General features: G+C 35.4%; 1 protein-coding gene across 7 annotated transcripts in view; it reads right to left on the bottom strand.

Moving 5' to 3' along the window:
- Positions 1-14,190, bottom strand: part of slit2 (slit homolog 2 (Drosophila)) — a 269,197-nt gene that overhangs the window by 55,056 nt on the left and 199,951 nt on the right. For 3 of the 7 annotated variants that reach the window (XM_051928679.1, XM_051928681.1, XM_051928684.1), the window contains exons 14-20: positions 13,882-14,045; positions 7,744-7,767; positions 6,424-6,441; positions 4,917-5,067; positions 2,731-2,805; positions 1,195-1,338; positions 498-641 (exon numbers count right to left, since the gene is read on the bottom strand). In XM_051928679.1, coding sequence (XP_051784639.1) covers positions 498-641; positions 1,195-1,338; positions 2,731-2,805; positions 4,917-5,067; positions 6,424-6,441; positions 7,744-7,767; positions 13,882-14,045 — 720 coding nt within the window. The remainder of the gene's footprint in view (positions 1-497; positions 642-1,194; positions 1,339-2,730; positions 2,806-4,916; positions 5,068-6,423; positions 6,442-7,743; positions 7,768-13,881; positions 14,046-14,190) is intronic. The other 4 variants (XM_051928680.1, XM_051928683.1, XM_051928682.1 and 1 more) reach the window with 2 other exon arrangements.

The raw sequence follows: 14,190 nt of genomic DNA on the forward strand, positions 1-14,190 counted from the left end.
TGTGGAACATAAGTTTTCTGAACTGGAATATAACATAACAAAAGAAGAGGAGGACTTTTCTGATATGAAATGTTATGGTTGTTTGTATATTATACACTGTTTATAAATGTATGCCTTTTTTAAATTATATTTTTACTTACTTAGTTATTTCAAGGTTGAAGTATTATTAGCTGTATAAAATGAGTGAATATCTAAATGTATTTAGTTAAACTATTAAGTAGCAAATACGTTTCACCAGGAGATGGATTCTTAGCATATAAAATGGGAGAGTCAATAACGTAAGTTTAGAGTTACTCTGCATACCACTCTCAAAGAGAGAGCTTCAACTGTCTTGACAGAGTTATCCTTGAAAGAAGGTGAATGAAAATTTTAGAAACTACAATTAGATGCCATGGCTTAATACTTGTGGAAAATATTTCTAAAGAAGAACATTCCAGAAACACATTCTACAAAATAATAGTTGTTTCATCTGAGCCTTATGATGAATTTTAACTTACAGTGTAGAAAGTGAATGGAGGGTGTCAAAAGCTCCAGGTGCCATGGTGGTTATCTGGTTGTCATACAAGGATAGTAAACGCACTGAACTCAGACCAGTGAAGCTGTCATTGCCAACACAGCTAATTCGATTGCTTCTCAGCATCCTGGTAAAAAAGAAAGGCTTTAGAATCTTTAATGTAAAATCAGTATTACTTAAGGAGAGACAAGAGTATTGTTTAGATAGACAGACAGACAGACAGACAGACAGACAGACAGACAGACAGACAGACAGACAGACAGATAGATAGATAGATAGATAGATAGATAGATAGATAGATAGATAGATAGATAGATAGATAGATAGATAGATAGATAGATACTTTATTAATCCCAAGGGGAAATTCACATATGAATATATGTATATAGTTAAATACAAAAGCTAAAAATGTAATGAAATAAATAATTAAATGTTTTTGTTGCACAGATGATTACTTCCAAAAACTTTTGTAAATAGGTGGTAGTATGTTATCTATAATACAGTAAAATACCACTTGCACAGTAACTTTAAACACACATAGGTATTGGAAAATATGGAGCCATTAAGTTTGTCTACATTCACTGTTCACTATTCACCGTTTCAGGACCACTCTAATCATAAGAACACAAACAGTTTCATGATTATACTGTATATGCTAAAATTAGACAGTGGCTACTTACAGGGTTCTCAGTCCATTAAGGCCCTTGAGCATTCTAAAGTGCACACTTTCTAGACGATTGCTGGTTAAAATTAATTCATTCACTCCAGTTGCTCCCTCAAAAGCTCCTTCTTCGATATCTGTGATTTTGTTGCTGCTTAGATTTCTTATAAAAGAGCAAAACAATAGATCATAATTCAGCTATAAATAAGAGAATTTTAGTTTTATAGTCTTACTTTTCTAAAAAAGATGAACAGATATGTCTGATTCATTATTACTGCCTCTTGAAAAACACAGATTTGTAGCATATACTGAACTTATTTTTTCTGCTGTTTGAAAGTTGCCCTAGAAAAGGTTTTAAAGGGTTTCCAAAGATATACAAAAATTGTGGTCAAACCCTTCAACTGAATGCAATCAATCTATCCACTTACTAAACCATTCACCCTGTTTACATTTACAGGTGACATTAGCAATGCTGGGTGCAAGATGAGAATCAAAATAGAATAGAGCACCAACCTATCAAACAATACATTCATTCACAACAGGAGAATTCAGAGTTGTAAATTAAACTAAAACATTACTTTTATGATATGGGAGAATAAAAAAAAACATGCTGACACAGAGAGAGAGAACATACACTTTCTACACAAGCAGGATTTAATTAGATGTGAGGTAGCAACACTAATCACAACACAACTGTACCACCCTTGAACACATTTAAATAAGTAGTTTAAAAGGCTGTAGTTCTATAGCCATTCTTAAAGATTCTAATATATAAAAATAATAATAAAAAAAATCCTTGACAAGCTTAAATTAAGATTTTGAATTTTCACTGTATCACTTAGTTACATATTGATATTGAGATGCAAAAGTCGCTTGGTATTTAAAAATTTTTTAACTTTAAAACTTAAGTGTCTTATTTCACTTATAGTGTATACTGAAAAACTGCTCAAAATGATCATTTAAGAGCATATTTTTCTCTGGTGTTACATTAAAAAACTTAATATCGTAAACATTATTTTTCAAATACTGGAAGGGTCAAGAGTAGTATTCGCTGGAATTTTTACTTGTTTAAATTACTTATTACAGATGGGCAACATTTCATTATGATTTCTCTAATAACTGTTTAATGAAGCAAAAAGTCAAAGACATGTTCATTTGCGCTATTGGAGGCATAACAGCATGATTTTGAAAATAGTATAGCAAGTTATGGGGGATTACCCAACATTCCTTTGAATGGCTCAGAAAAGTGGATTCCTGCTGTGGCTGCACAATAGACCAACTGTCTCTATGCTAGTCGTGGATGCCAATGACTCTGTAGCATAAGGAGCTGCCGGTGACACAAGCAGGCCCCGGTGCCTAGTAATCTGCCAAAATTGGTTGGCTTCACTGCTCAGGCCAAATGCTTGTCACAGCTCATTGAACTGATTACACGCTATGCTAAATTATGCCTTTCAGAGATTTCTGCTAATAAAGCTGCAAAATTGCAGAAGGAGAGAGAGAGACAGATTATGAGCAAGTGCATGTCATTTTTTTGAGTTTCAGAGGTGTGGCTCACATTTTGCGGAGCTGAGGGAGCTTCTTAAAAATCCCAGTTGCTTCAAGGACTGTGAATTCATTATTGTTCAAACGCCTGTATAGGAAACAAGGAGAGAAAGAAAACATAAAGCTCATAATAGTATTAATAATTTATATCTATCAGTTATTTTCATAATTTGGCATAACCTGTACTTTTACAAATGTCATATATTACAAAAAATATTTTTTTGTGTACAGCAGCAATACTATTTTTTCTGCTAACAATTACTTTAAAACTTTTTCAAAGCACGTACATGTAGAAGCACACATGTACCAGTGAACAGAAGTCAGTGTATAGTGTAAATCAACACTGGTGATCCAGTCCAGACAGCCGTATAAAACAAGGTACATATAATATGAGTAAAATCCCAAACCTTATTTCATTTCAACAAAATAACCTTTTAATGCAAAGTGAATACATTATATAACAGTACAGAAGGAGTTAGATGTACAAGAACCAGGAGAATAGCTGTTTTTTGTTAGAAGAAAGTAGGCCATGACTGCAGTGATAAAACATAATCAACAATGGTTCAATATTTTGAGTGAACAAAATCCTAACTGGTAGTAATTTCTTGAAAGTTATTGTTGACTGGAGGATAGAGAAAGGCAAATTAAAAGAAGTCCTTACAAGTTTTACTTCCTTCTCTACAGTATTAAACAAATAAAAGATTTCTATTAAAAGATTCTCACTGTTTCTTAAAGCAGAGTATCATGATTACCTTTTGAATGTAAGGACTCTTCAAACTATATTTAACCTGCCACTTCTAGTAATCAAAGCTACCAATAGCATAAAGAGAACAGAACACTGTGCATTATTTCTAAAATGGGGATTTGCACATGTTACTTGCTTAAAGTTGAATCAGGGGGTTTACAACAGGGGCATACATTGTGATTATTAACTGAAAACGACATGTAGATGAACTGACTCATTATTCCCAAAAGTTTTCTGCACAGTTCTTTATAGAAGCATTAAGTTTAAAATTTTTAGAATCTTAAAGTTCCCTTAGTCTTTCTTTCTAAAAAGAAAACAATTTAAGAATAAATCAAAGATCACTTTATTCTCTATAAAGTTTAGTTTACTGTTACAGCACATCCATGCTTTTCTCCTTTCTAACTGGAAGCTGATGGCAAAGAGAACTAAATCTCATGATGGCACTGTAGTAACCAGCAACAGGGACAGTTTCTGAGGCAGTAGAATGGTGAAGATGCACCTTAAAGCTGTAAATTGAGAATAGAACAATATTCATAAGCTGGTTTGATATTTTCTTTCTCTTTGTGATTGTGCTACCCATAAGTTGTCATTTGTCCTTGATGTCCTCCACTGTGTACCCAGCAGCACTTATTTCTACAACTATGTACTTTATGGACTGTTCTCTTCCACTTTACAGGTTGTGTGAAGTACACTCTCAGGCTTGTCAGAAAATGTTGTACCAAGAGAATGTCAATCCGGAATTGCTGCAAGTTGTCCCACAATCTTCATTACACACAATCCCATCTCTGATAAACTGGATGAAGAACAGTACTAAACTTTCACACTGCCCAACCTTAAGGAATCAATAAGTGCTTAGAAATCTTTCTTCCCTTAACTCACCCAACCCATATGGTAACATTTTCTATGGTTGTTAATGTTCTACAGTACAATCCAATGTGTTACATAAGCAATGATTGTAAAATTTATGTTTAGTAATATATTCTATGCATGTGATTAAAGAATAGGTCAGAAAAACTAGGGGTTGGTTTAGTGTCTTCTTACAAAGGACTGGACACACAACATATTTTGAAGATTAATCCTGCTTAAAATTAGCTGCAACTTCCTATTTGGTCTTTTTACATCTATCTTGCACCAGTCGAGATTAGAATAAAGTGAGCTGGTGATGCCTATACAATGGCTAGGTAAATAATCCTAATAGACTACAGTCTGAAATATTACAGTTTACTGCTGACAAATAGATCAAGGTGCACAATTCACTTTGATTTAATATCCTTCTTACATAGCAATACCAGAATATACTAGATATGACTGGATGGGTTCTTGCTAGTATATTTTTTAGCATTGAATGGTGGTCTGAAAGGGTGTCACACAGCAAAAGCAGCATTTTATTCAGGCTTTACTTTTGAACATGAGTTTGTTGTAAACCACAATGCTAATTGTATCTATTAACTTACAGCTCAGCTGTGTACTGTGGAATGTGTTCTGGAATTCTGGTAAGCTTCTGGTTTGAACAATCCACTGTTGTTCCCTCACATCTGCATTTTTCTGGGCAAGCCAGATCTGCAAAGCAATCACCTCCAAGCTTTGATCTGTAATCCTCTGTGCCTATGAAAAAGTAAACATCAGAAAAGGGAATTATCATTAATTTGCCAATCTGCTTACAATATGGCAATATGACAGCAGGAGGTGGGGTGACAGCATAAGAAGACATTTTGGTGATAGGACAGGTGAGCACATATCAGATAAGGGAAAACACAGAAGATCCAAAAAGGGCGACAAGATCTGCAGAACCTGTTACAAGCCTTGTGGTTTTTTAGGATAAATAAAATAAGAATATCCAGGACAAAAAAGGCATTGTTATTGAGGAGCCTTCTCGTCATTATGTCTTCCTATGTTTAATGAGATCTATCTCTCTCTGTAGGCCAATAATTCTTTAAAGTGCCAACAATTTCTCTTTATAATATATATTTATAGATTTTACAGATTTAACTGTTAACTTTAATTTAATAAGCAAAATGCTTAGCAGCACTTTTGGCCTCATTCTTAACTTTCAAGGATTAGCTGCCTTTCTGAAAAACAAAAAGGCTCTCTCTGGTAACTTGCCATGCTGTAGAAAGCTGCAAGGCGTTCCATGGTGCTTGACAGAACCATGTTTTACTCATACCTCGCAACCACATGGTTAGATCAAGCACAACAGAAAATCCTGCTGAATTTCATCCACTAGGCAAAGGGGAGAGGGAAAAGAACATGGAAGGACTAGTGGGTGGGAAAGGGAGTGTAAGGCAGGTGAGAGCCATTTGGATGAGGTATGTAAAGCAGTGGTGGGAAAACGTCAGGAATACAATCTACGGAGAGGCAAGAGCCACCATTGTCTTAAGTGCAAGAAGAAGTAAGCCAAGAGTCATAAAAGCCACCACCCTGAATAAATTCTATATTATTCAAAGAAACAAATTCACTTAACAACTAGTTCAATCATTTTTCAGTCCAGCTTACTCTAATACAGGGTTACATAGTCTGGTTTCCATCTTTGTAGTAACCATCCCTGGACAGAGTTCACCAGTCAACCTCAGGTCAATCTCTTACTCTAACAGAGCCAGATTAGTATCACCCATTAACTCAGTATGAACATCTAGTATGTTTATAGTTTTATAAGGTAAAAAGAAACCAAAGTACCCATTATGCTACCTAAGGAAACCTATCACATAATGAAACTGATTGGGAATGGCGATAGATAGATAGATAGATAGATAGATAGATAGATAGATAGATAGATAGATAGATAGATAGATAGATAGATAGATAGATAGATAGATAGATAGATAGATAGATAGATAGATAGATAGATAGATAGATCCTTCTTGCTAGGGAAAAGACAAAGGAAAGAACAATGGGGTCATTTTAGCCATTTCGGCACATCCAGGAAATTTGGCATATTCTGGTTTGATGGCAAACTTTACTCACAGCCAAAATGATGAACTCCTAAAATGTTAAAGACAGCCATAAAGGAAACAAAGAGTAATTTTATCACAAATGTTTGAAAAAATATGTAAATGTCTCTGTGTTTGGCTATGTGCAGTATGATTGGCATTGCTTTATGAAATGCATGTAAAGTAATTCTGAAATCAATTAGAAAATGCTTCCCTTTACTTTAGAAAATATAATAAGGTAGGTAAGCATCAAGGTAAACATTTCTATACCGGTGCATGATTTCTCATTCTAAGATAATCAATGAATTCAGCATACTCAATGGTACATTATATATTTTTGTTATTTGTCTTAACTGTGCCTTAGAGAGCAACCTTATGAAATCCTTATTACTATAAAAAGTGCACTTGTCATAAACTTATTCAACTTTTTTTTTTTAACAGAGAGGGAAACTGCATCAAAATCCAAGAGCAGTCTACACTATTATCTCTACTGCAGTATTATACAGCACAATGCACTCTTTCAAAACAGGAACATCTTCCAATATTTTGTCACGCTAATACTAATCTAGACTTGCATTTAATTAAAATGCAGCATCTTTCTTAATGCGTGCAGTGTAATCTAGTGGATATAGCACTGGACTTTAAATTCTAAGGCTGGCAGTTCAAACAATGTGCATGGCATAATCTGAGACCCAGAGCAAGCCTCTTAAACTGCCTCTAATTAAATTATTAAATACAATATAAAAGAAAATGTAAATAGCACTGTAACTGCAAAAACAAACTACAAAAAATAAAACATAAATTACATTTCTATGCAAGTGGATAAAAATTCTGAAAACTGGTAATGTATTCTGCATATTAAACATGATAATGTGAAAGATACTGCATTGTAATCAAAATATTGAAGAAAACACTAGCAACACAGATGCCAGCTTTAACCAATATGGTAAAAAATGGTCACAAATAAACAATCTCCTATTTTATGAACATATACTATTTAAGTCCGTTGTGGATATTTATACACATATATAAAGTGGTAAAACTGTGACCAAGTAACAGGCTCTAATAAGACATAAAGAGTTTCTAGAGGCCCGAGGCTGGCATCTGTAAGGCTAGAGAACAGAGATTTGCTAAATCCTATTGAAAAGTACAGACAAGGCATATAAAACAACATGGAGCTGCATGCTGAGCTCACCCTGTTGTGGAAAAAACACATTTACTTTGGTAAGAAATAAATCTCTGCTTCTAGAGATAGTTGTCTAATCTTAAAGAGCATGCACTGACTCCCTAAGACAAGCTGGGAGGGGGGTTTGCAATTTACAAATGGATAACCCTGTTGCAGAGCTGGACCTACCTGGAATGAAATATTGTTCCTTTGCTAAACAGAAAAGAGAAAAAAGTAGAAAAGATGCAACTGAATGTAGGCAAGCAAAAGAAAGGGATGGATAGTCATTGGTTAATTTCGCACTGCAGTCAAATGAGGTAAGTGACAACTTCGAGAAGACAAGCAAAGATATAGTCAATTAGAAAAAAAGTTTACATGGGGAAATTAAAAAAAATGACAGGTGTAGGTGTAGCAGTTTCACTGAAAATCAGGAAAGAATCAGTTTACCTTTTTTGAAGTGGTTTATGTTTCAGGAAAAAAATGAAACAATAACATGACATACCTCTTAAAAATGAAAAATTGTAGTAAAAAGCCAACACATTTTACTAAAATCATTTATAAGTTAATACTTATCTGAACCAAGGACATAAATAGAAGAAAAGAGCTTATAGCTCCCCACTCTCCATAGGCCTCATGACTGAAGGGTACTACCAGGTACTTCAGGTCTTAGTGCCAGTGTCTTATTGTTTCAAAAATTGCCAAAAATAGAAAAGTCATTCTTTCAGCTTTGTACTCTGACTTAAATACAATATTCTGAGTGTCAGGAGGAGGTCTTGGGGGATTAAAGTCAGGGTGATAAAAATCTAGGTACATTCCACTAAATTACTTGGTACGTTTTTCCCTATATACATATAGAATTCTTTCAACAAAGAAATCGACAAATTTTAGCCTTGGCCAGCATTCATCTATTTTTTTAAAGAAATTATTTTTGACTAATATTTAGTATAACCATAGTTTATCAACTTTATGTACATTCCTCTTAATTTTAATTTGCATACTTGAAGAAACACAGTTTGTTCAGGCCTTTGTCATAGTTCTAGCCAAACAGTTCTGAAATAATTTTCAATACTTTTTTGGACTTTTTCAAACATTGTTACAGAATGCTTTTGCAATTTAAAGACTTAATATAACCTCCAATTAATTAAATTCTACATAGTGCAAATCAATAGAGTGACCGATATTCTGGAATTTTTAATGGGATACAGTGAGAAGTCAAGTAAAATGAAACCTTTTATTGGCTAACTAAGGGGCAACTCAGGCCCCTTCTTCAGACAAGATGCATATTGCAATCTTTTTTAGTTAGACAATAAAAGGTGTCATTTTACTTGACTTCTCACTACATTCATAATGGCTAACACGGTACAACCCCCTAATACTAAGGGGATGCAGGAAGGGATGAAGTATTTATTCTATAACTTTACTGACTTGTCTGTTTGAACTTCATTAACATATGAGCAGACCAGAAAAAAAATGTTAAGTCCAGAATCAAACCATACTCACTAATCCATCTATAAAAAGTACTGACTATTACTGTGGTCAGAAAGACTATGAATTAAAAAGGGAAGGTTACATTCAGCAAGAGAATCCAAAGGATAAACAGATAGTGTCTCTTGGCAGCATTTTAAGTGTCTATGTCACAAACTGCAATCCAAGCAATAAACTGGGCTCTTTGTGCACCCCACACATTTTTTGTTTCATCAGCGCAGAGTTATTTACAGTACCTCAAATACAGTACCCAATACATCACATCTTTGTGTATATTGTCTGGTTATGAACAACATGAGTTCACTAGTACTAACAATTTGTTCTTATATGGCTATTTTTTACCTCAAGATCTGTCAATTCTAAAATTACATCAAGCAATTTTTCAACCTATGTGAATAACTAAGCAATATTCACATTAAACATACTTTTCCCAATATCAACAGAAATTGGCATTTTGTTCATGTTCATCTGTAGTGATTTTGCTTATTCTGAGATCAGATTACACCAGTGGCATAGGAAGGCGGGTGCGGCCTGCACCGGGTACCAGCTCTGAGGGGGTGACAAAAAATTGCCGGTTTTGTATTAATGTGCCTTTTTGTTACATAAAATAATATGTCAAATAATTTACATGGGCTTTAACAATCCCTAATTGCAGCAAATTGTGGGTGAACAATGTGATGCTGTGATGATTTTTCTTAACTTTATGTGTTTCTGTTGCATCATGTGAGAGGAGTTTTTCGAAACTCAAACTAATTAAGAATTATCTCAGATCCACTATGAACCAAGCACGACTCTCTAGCTTAGCCATTTTATCAATTGAAAATAGTGTTGCTGAAAGTATCGATTTTGATGACGCAATTTCAAAATTTGCAGAACAAAAAGTTAGAAAGAAGAGATTCTAAGTATCATGTTAAAGTACAGTTCGTTGGATTAGAGCCTAGAGAGTGAAACTTGTAAAACAATTGAGTTTTCATTAAATTGTATTATAATAATAATAAAGTTATGCACTAGGTACTATCACTATGAAAAAAGATTTCTTACATTGTACATTAAACTGGCTTATTAATAAAAAGGCATTTTACTTTTTTTTTATTCATAAAAAATTGTTTACAAAATAATTAACATTATGCCCTCTTTACTTAACCAATTGAATAAAAAAATTGCTTTCTCAATAAATTTCATTTTATATTTTGGTGGACATGGGGGTGACAAGTTTAAACTCCGGGTGCCACCAGACCTTGCTACTCCACTGGATTACCCACCTAATTTTTAATACTTAAGTATTTCGATAAAGTCAAAGCACACCCTTGGGGGTCAAGAGATGTCACTACTAAAAAAATGTCATGTACAATCTGTTTTGAATGTTTCAGTCAGTTCTGAACCCATCTGCATATCACAACCTAACTGGATATCTAAAGCTAAGTTCTAAATAATATTGTATATGGGCGGCACGGTGGTCCAGTGGGTAGCGCTGCTGCCTCGCAGTTAGGAGACCCAGATTCGCTTCCTGGGTCCTTCCTGCGGGCAGTTTGCATGTTCTCCCCGTGTCTGCGTGGGTTTCCTCCGCAGTACTCCAGTTTCCTCCCACAGTCCGAAGACATGCAGGTTAAGTGCATTGGTGATTCTAAATTGTCCCTAGTGTGTGCTTGGTGTGTGTGTGTGTGTGTGTGTGTGCGCCCTGCGATGGGCTGGTGCCCTGCCCAGGGTTTGTTTCCTTCCTTGCGCCCTGTGTTGGCTGGGATTGGCTCCAGCAGACCCCCATGACCCTGTAGTTAGGATATAGTGGGTTGGATAATGGATGGATGTTGTATACATTACTGTTACTACATTTTTTTTCATAACATTTCCTGCCTATTCATCCATCCATCCATTTTCCAACCCGCTGAATCCGAACACAGGGATGTATTCATAATAAAATCCTGTGTCCAGTGTCCGTGTGTGTGTGTCTTCTGGTGAAGTGCGCATGTGCGGGGCATGGTACGATGCTTCAAAGCAGATGCTTCGAAGGCCGCCTGACGCGTCACACAAGACAGAGAGGGCAGGACCTATAAAATATCGCACGGCAGATCCAATTCGGATTTCGATAAATGAGGTAAGACCTAAAACATAAAACACAAAAAATCCAATCGGGTATTGAGACGCGGAGACCAGCTTCCCCATTGTTGTGCAAGTGTTCACTCTGAGGATGTCAGATTTGCGATTAAGAAGCTTGGCCCGGTAAAGTGTAAAGTGTCAGTCGTTGAAGGGGTTTTCCTAAATATACAAATTTTCATGATATTATAATACGTGACTTTTAAAAGTAGATTTATTTTCGCGCACATTACATCAGTTGCAGGGGAGAATCTGCTGATTGCCCACTGTTGTGACAGAAAATTAAACGCATATTACGGACAGCAAAGCCAGTATTACTGTCAGAGAAAATTACAGGCATTTTATGGAAAAAATTTACTGAGGTAAAAGGTTCCTTGCCATTTAATATACACTGTCCCTACTAATGTTTATGGACTACTGTTCTAGCGCCTGTTATTGTAACGGGCTTAAAGTCTACTGTATTCATAAAAACACAATCTTCACAGTCAAAACCTGTTCTGACTATCTATAACAGATTCTAAAACCAAGAATATCAAACTAATATGCTGAACATACTGTATATGCAAAAGCATAACTCTCTCCAGGCTACTTCTTAATGTGAACAATAGCCAATAAAGAACAAACAAATATGAAATATGTATTGTAGACCATCTTAAATCATAAAAGTGCCAGTCAAGTGAAAAATGATGTTATTATGTGGGTCTATGCACGAGTGTACCGTACAACGGACATACCTTGGTTCCTACTTTGCGCAAAATGCTAAAAAATTGAGAATAGATCTCTACAGCCCTTCAATGGTTCAACAGAACAGTAAAAGGATGGGAGAATGAACAGATGGAATTCAGCGTAGCTACTTCAGCTACTTAAACTGTATGAGATCTTTTGAGTTGTGTTTTGGCAAGTCCTGAATATGAATGAGAAAGCTCCAACCTCCATCCATCCATTATCCAACCCGCTATATCCTATCTACAGGGTCACGGAGGTCTGCTGGAGCCAATCCCAGCCAACACTGGGCGCAAGGCAGGAAACAAACCCGGGGCAGGACACCAGCCCACCACAGGGCACACATACACACCCACACACCAAGCACACACTAGGGACAATTTAGAATCACCAATCCACCTCACCTGCATGTCTTTGAACTGTGGGAGGAAACAAGCTCCAACCTATTGCTACTAAATAATAAGTTTTCCATTTTCTGTTAAAAATTTAGAGAAAAGCCAAGCAAAATGACACCTTTTATTGGCTAACTAAAAGATTACAATATGCAAGCTTTCGAGGCAACTCAGGGCCCCTTCTTCAGGCAGATCTTGCCTGAAGAAGGGGCCTGAGTTGCCTCGAAAGCTTGCATATTGTAATCTTTTAGTTAGCCAATAAAAGGTGTCATTTTGCTTGGCTTTTCTCTACACGGTACAACACCCTAATACTATTGTTAAAAATTACAATTGATGTTATCTTTACGCTCTTTGTAGCTTTGAACATGACACCGTAATTTTTGCTTCTGCATTTGTTTCATTTTTGTTTTGTTACTGGAATCCAGTATATGATTTTCAAAATTATTTTGATACCTTTCAAAGATATTTCTGTTTGAATTACACCTCTTCAATCAATGTCTTTGATTCAGTGGCAAGGCTTGAGGGGAGTCCCTTCTCAGTGTTTTGGTCTTAAACGGGATGCAGCTTAGTTTTTCAAGGGTTTATTAAAACATGTTTTAAGCCTGAAGCCAATTCCACCTTGGTGAACAATTTAAGCTGTCCCAGAAAAGTACAGGTCAAATTTGTGTGAAAATACTTTGTACAGCTCATCTAATCCCATATTACATTTAATTAATATGAAGGATGGGGAGAAGATCTGGTCATGAGGAAGGAGAAAATGTGTCAACAACCTAGTGTTAATCACAATGTCCTGATTCATCCCCTCAAAGCAGAAATGTCCTACAATGGTGTTAATGGTGTTGAAAGGGATGGAGGAGGGAATGTAAGTAATGTGAAGATGTAGAGTGTCACCAGGTTAACTTGACACTATTGGTTAGCTCTTTTCTTAATGAACATCTCTTTAAAAGGAAAAGTACAAGATTTTTCTTGTTAACAGTATAGATCAGAATAGGAAACTGAGCAAAAGTGTGTGCAGATGGGGCTGTTTTGGAGAAACAAGTCTACTGTGTTTTTCAATTGACATACTAGTGAATATTCTACAAATGAATAACAGAGATCCTCTTTAAAAACAAAGTATAAGCATCACAAAAAATTAAATCTCAACAATTCTGACCATCTAAAATAGATTAATTTAGGGGAGACTCCTGATTTTTTATTAAGTTACACATAAATTCTTTAATGTTTTCTGAGTGACACCTCATCAAAGTGTAACACTCCAGTTTATCTGGAACCTGATTTCATGGACTTGCCTTGATTCTCAAATTTTTTAACGTTGTCTTACAATTTTTCCTTTAAATATACTGTAGTAACTCACTCAGGATCCATTTACTCCAGAATTATGTGGGTTGTTGAACAGTAGCCACCCAGTGAATCAATTAAATTAATCCTTACCTATGTATAATTCTGAATCAACGATTTAATTTTATATTGCATTTACAAGTCAGTGAAATGTCCTTAATGATACAGTACATGAGAAAATGATAAATTCAGCAGTCAAGGGTTATTGTTTGTTATATTAACAGGAAAATGTGTCAAAGTTCAACGAACACACAGTATATGCAGAACACAAAGAGAATAGCAGCATGAAATAATTTACCTGAGCATCGGAATTTCTTGCTTTTGATTTGCCCAATCCTTTTATTTGCCAGCCTCCTTGGGCTTGTACAGCGGGCACCACTTGTCTCAATTGGATTTTCATGAAGGTAATCAGCAAGCCACTTCAGATGGCAGTCACAGATAAATGGGTTCTGAGCCAAGTGCCTTCACAGAATAAAGTTATTTCAATATTTAAAATTATGCAAGATATACTAGATATGAACATCATAAGATATATTTACAGTAGATTTTTATATATAGAGTTCCACTAAGAATTCTCTCAGAGTGATAAAAAGAAGCAAATTGAAGA

Source organism: Erpetoichthys calabaricus, chromosome 5 (genome assembly GCF_900747795.2).
Source record: "Erpetoichthys calabaricus chromosome 5, fErpCal1.3, whole genome shotgun sequence".
In the NCBI taxonomy this organism is placed as follows: domain Eukaryota; kingdom Metazoa; phylum Chordata; class Cladistia; order Polypteriformes; family Polypteridae; genus Erpetoichthys; species Erpetoichthys calabaricus.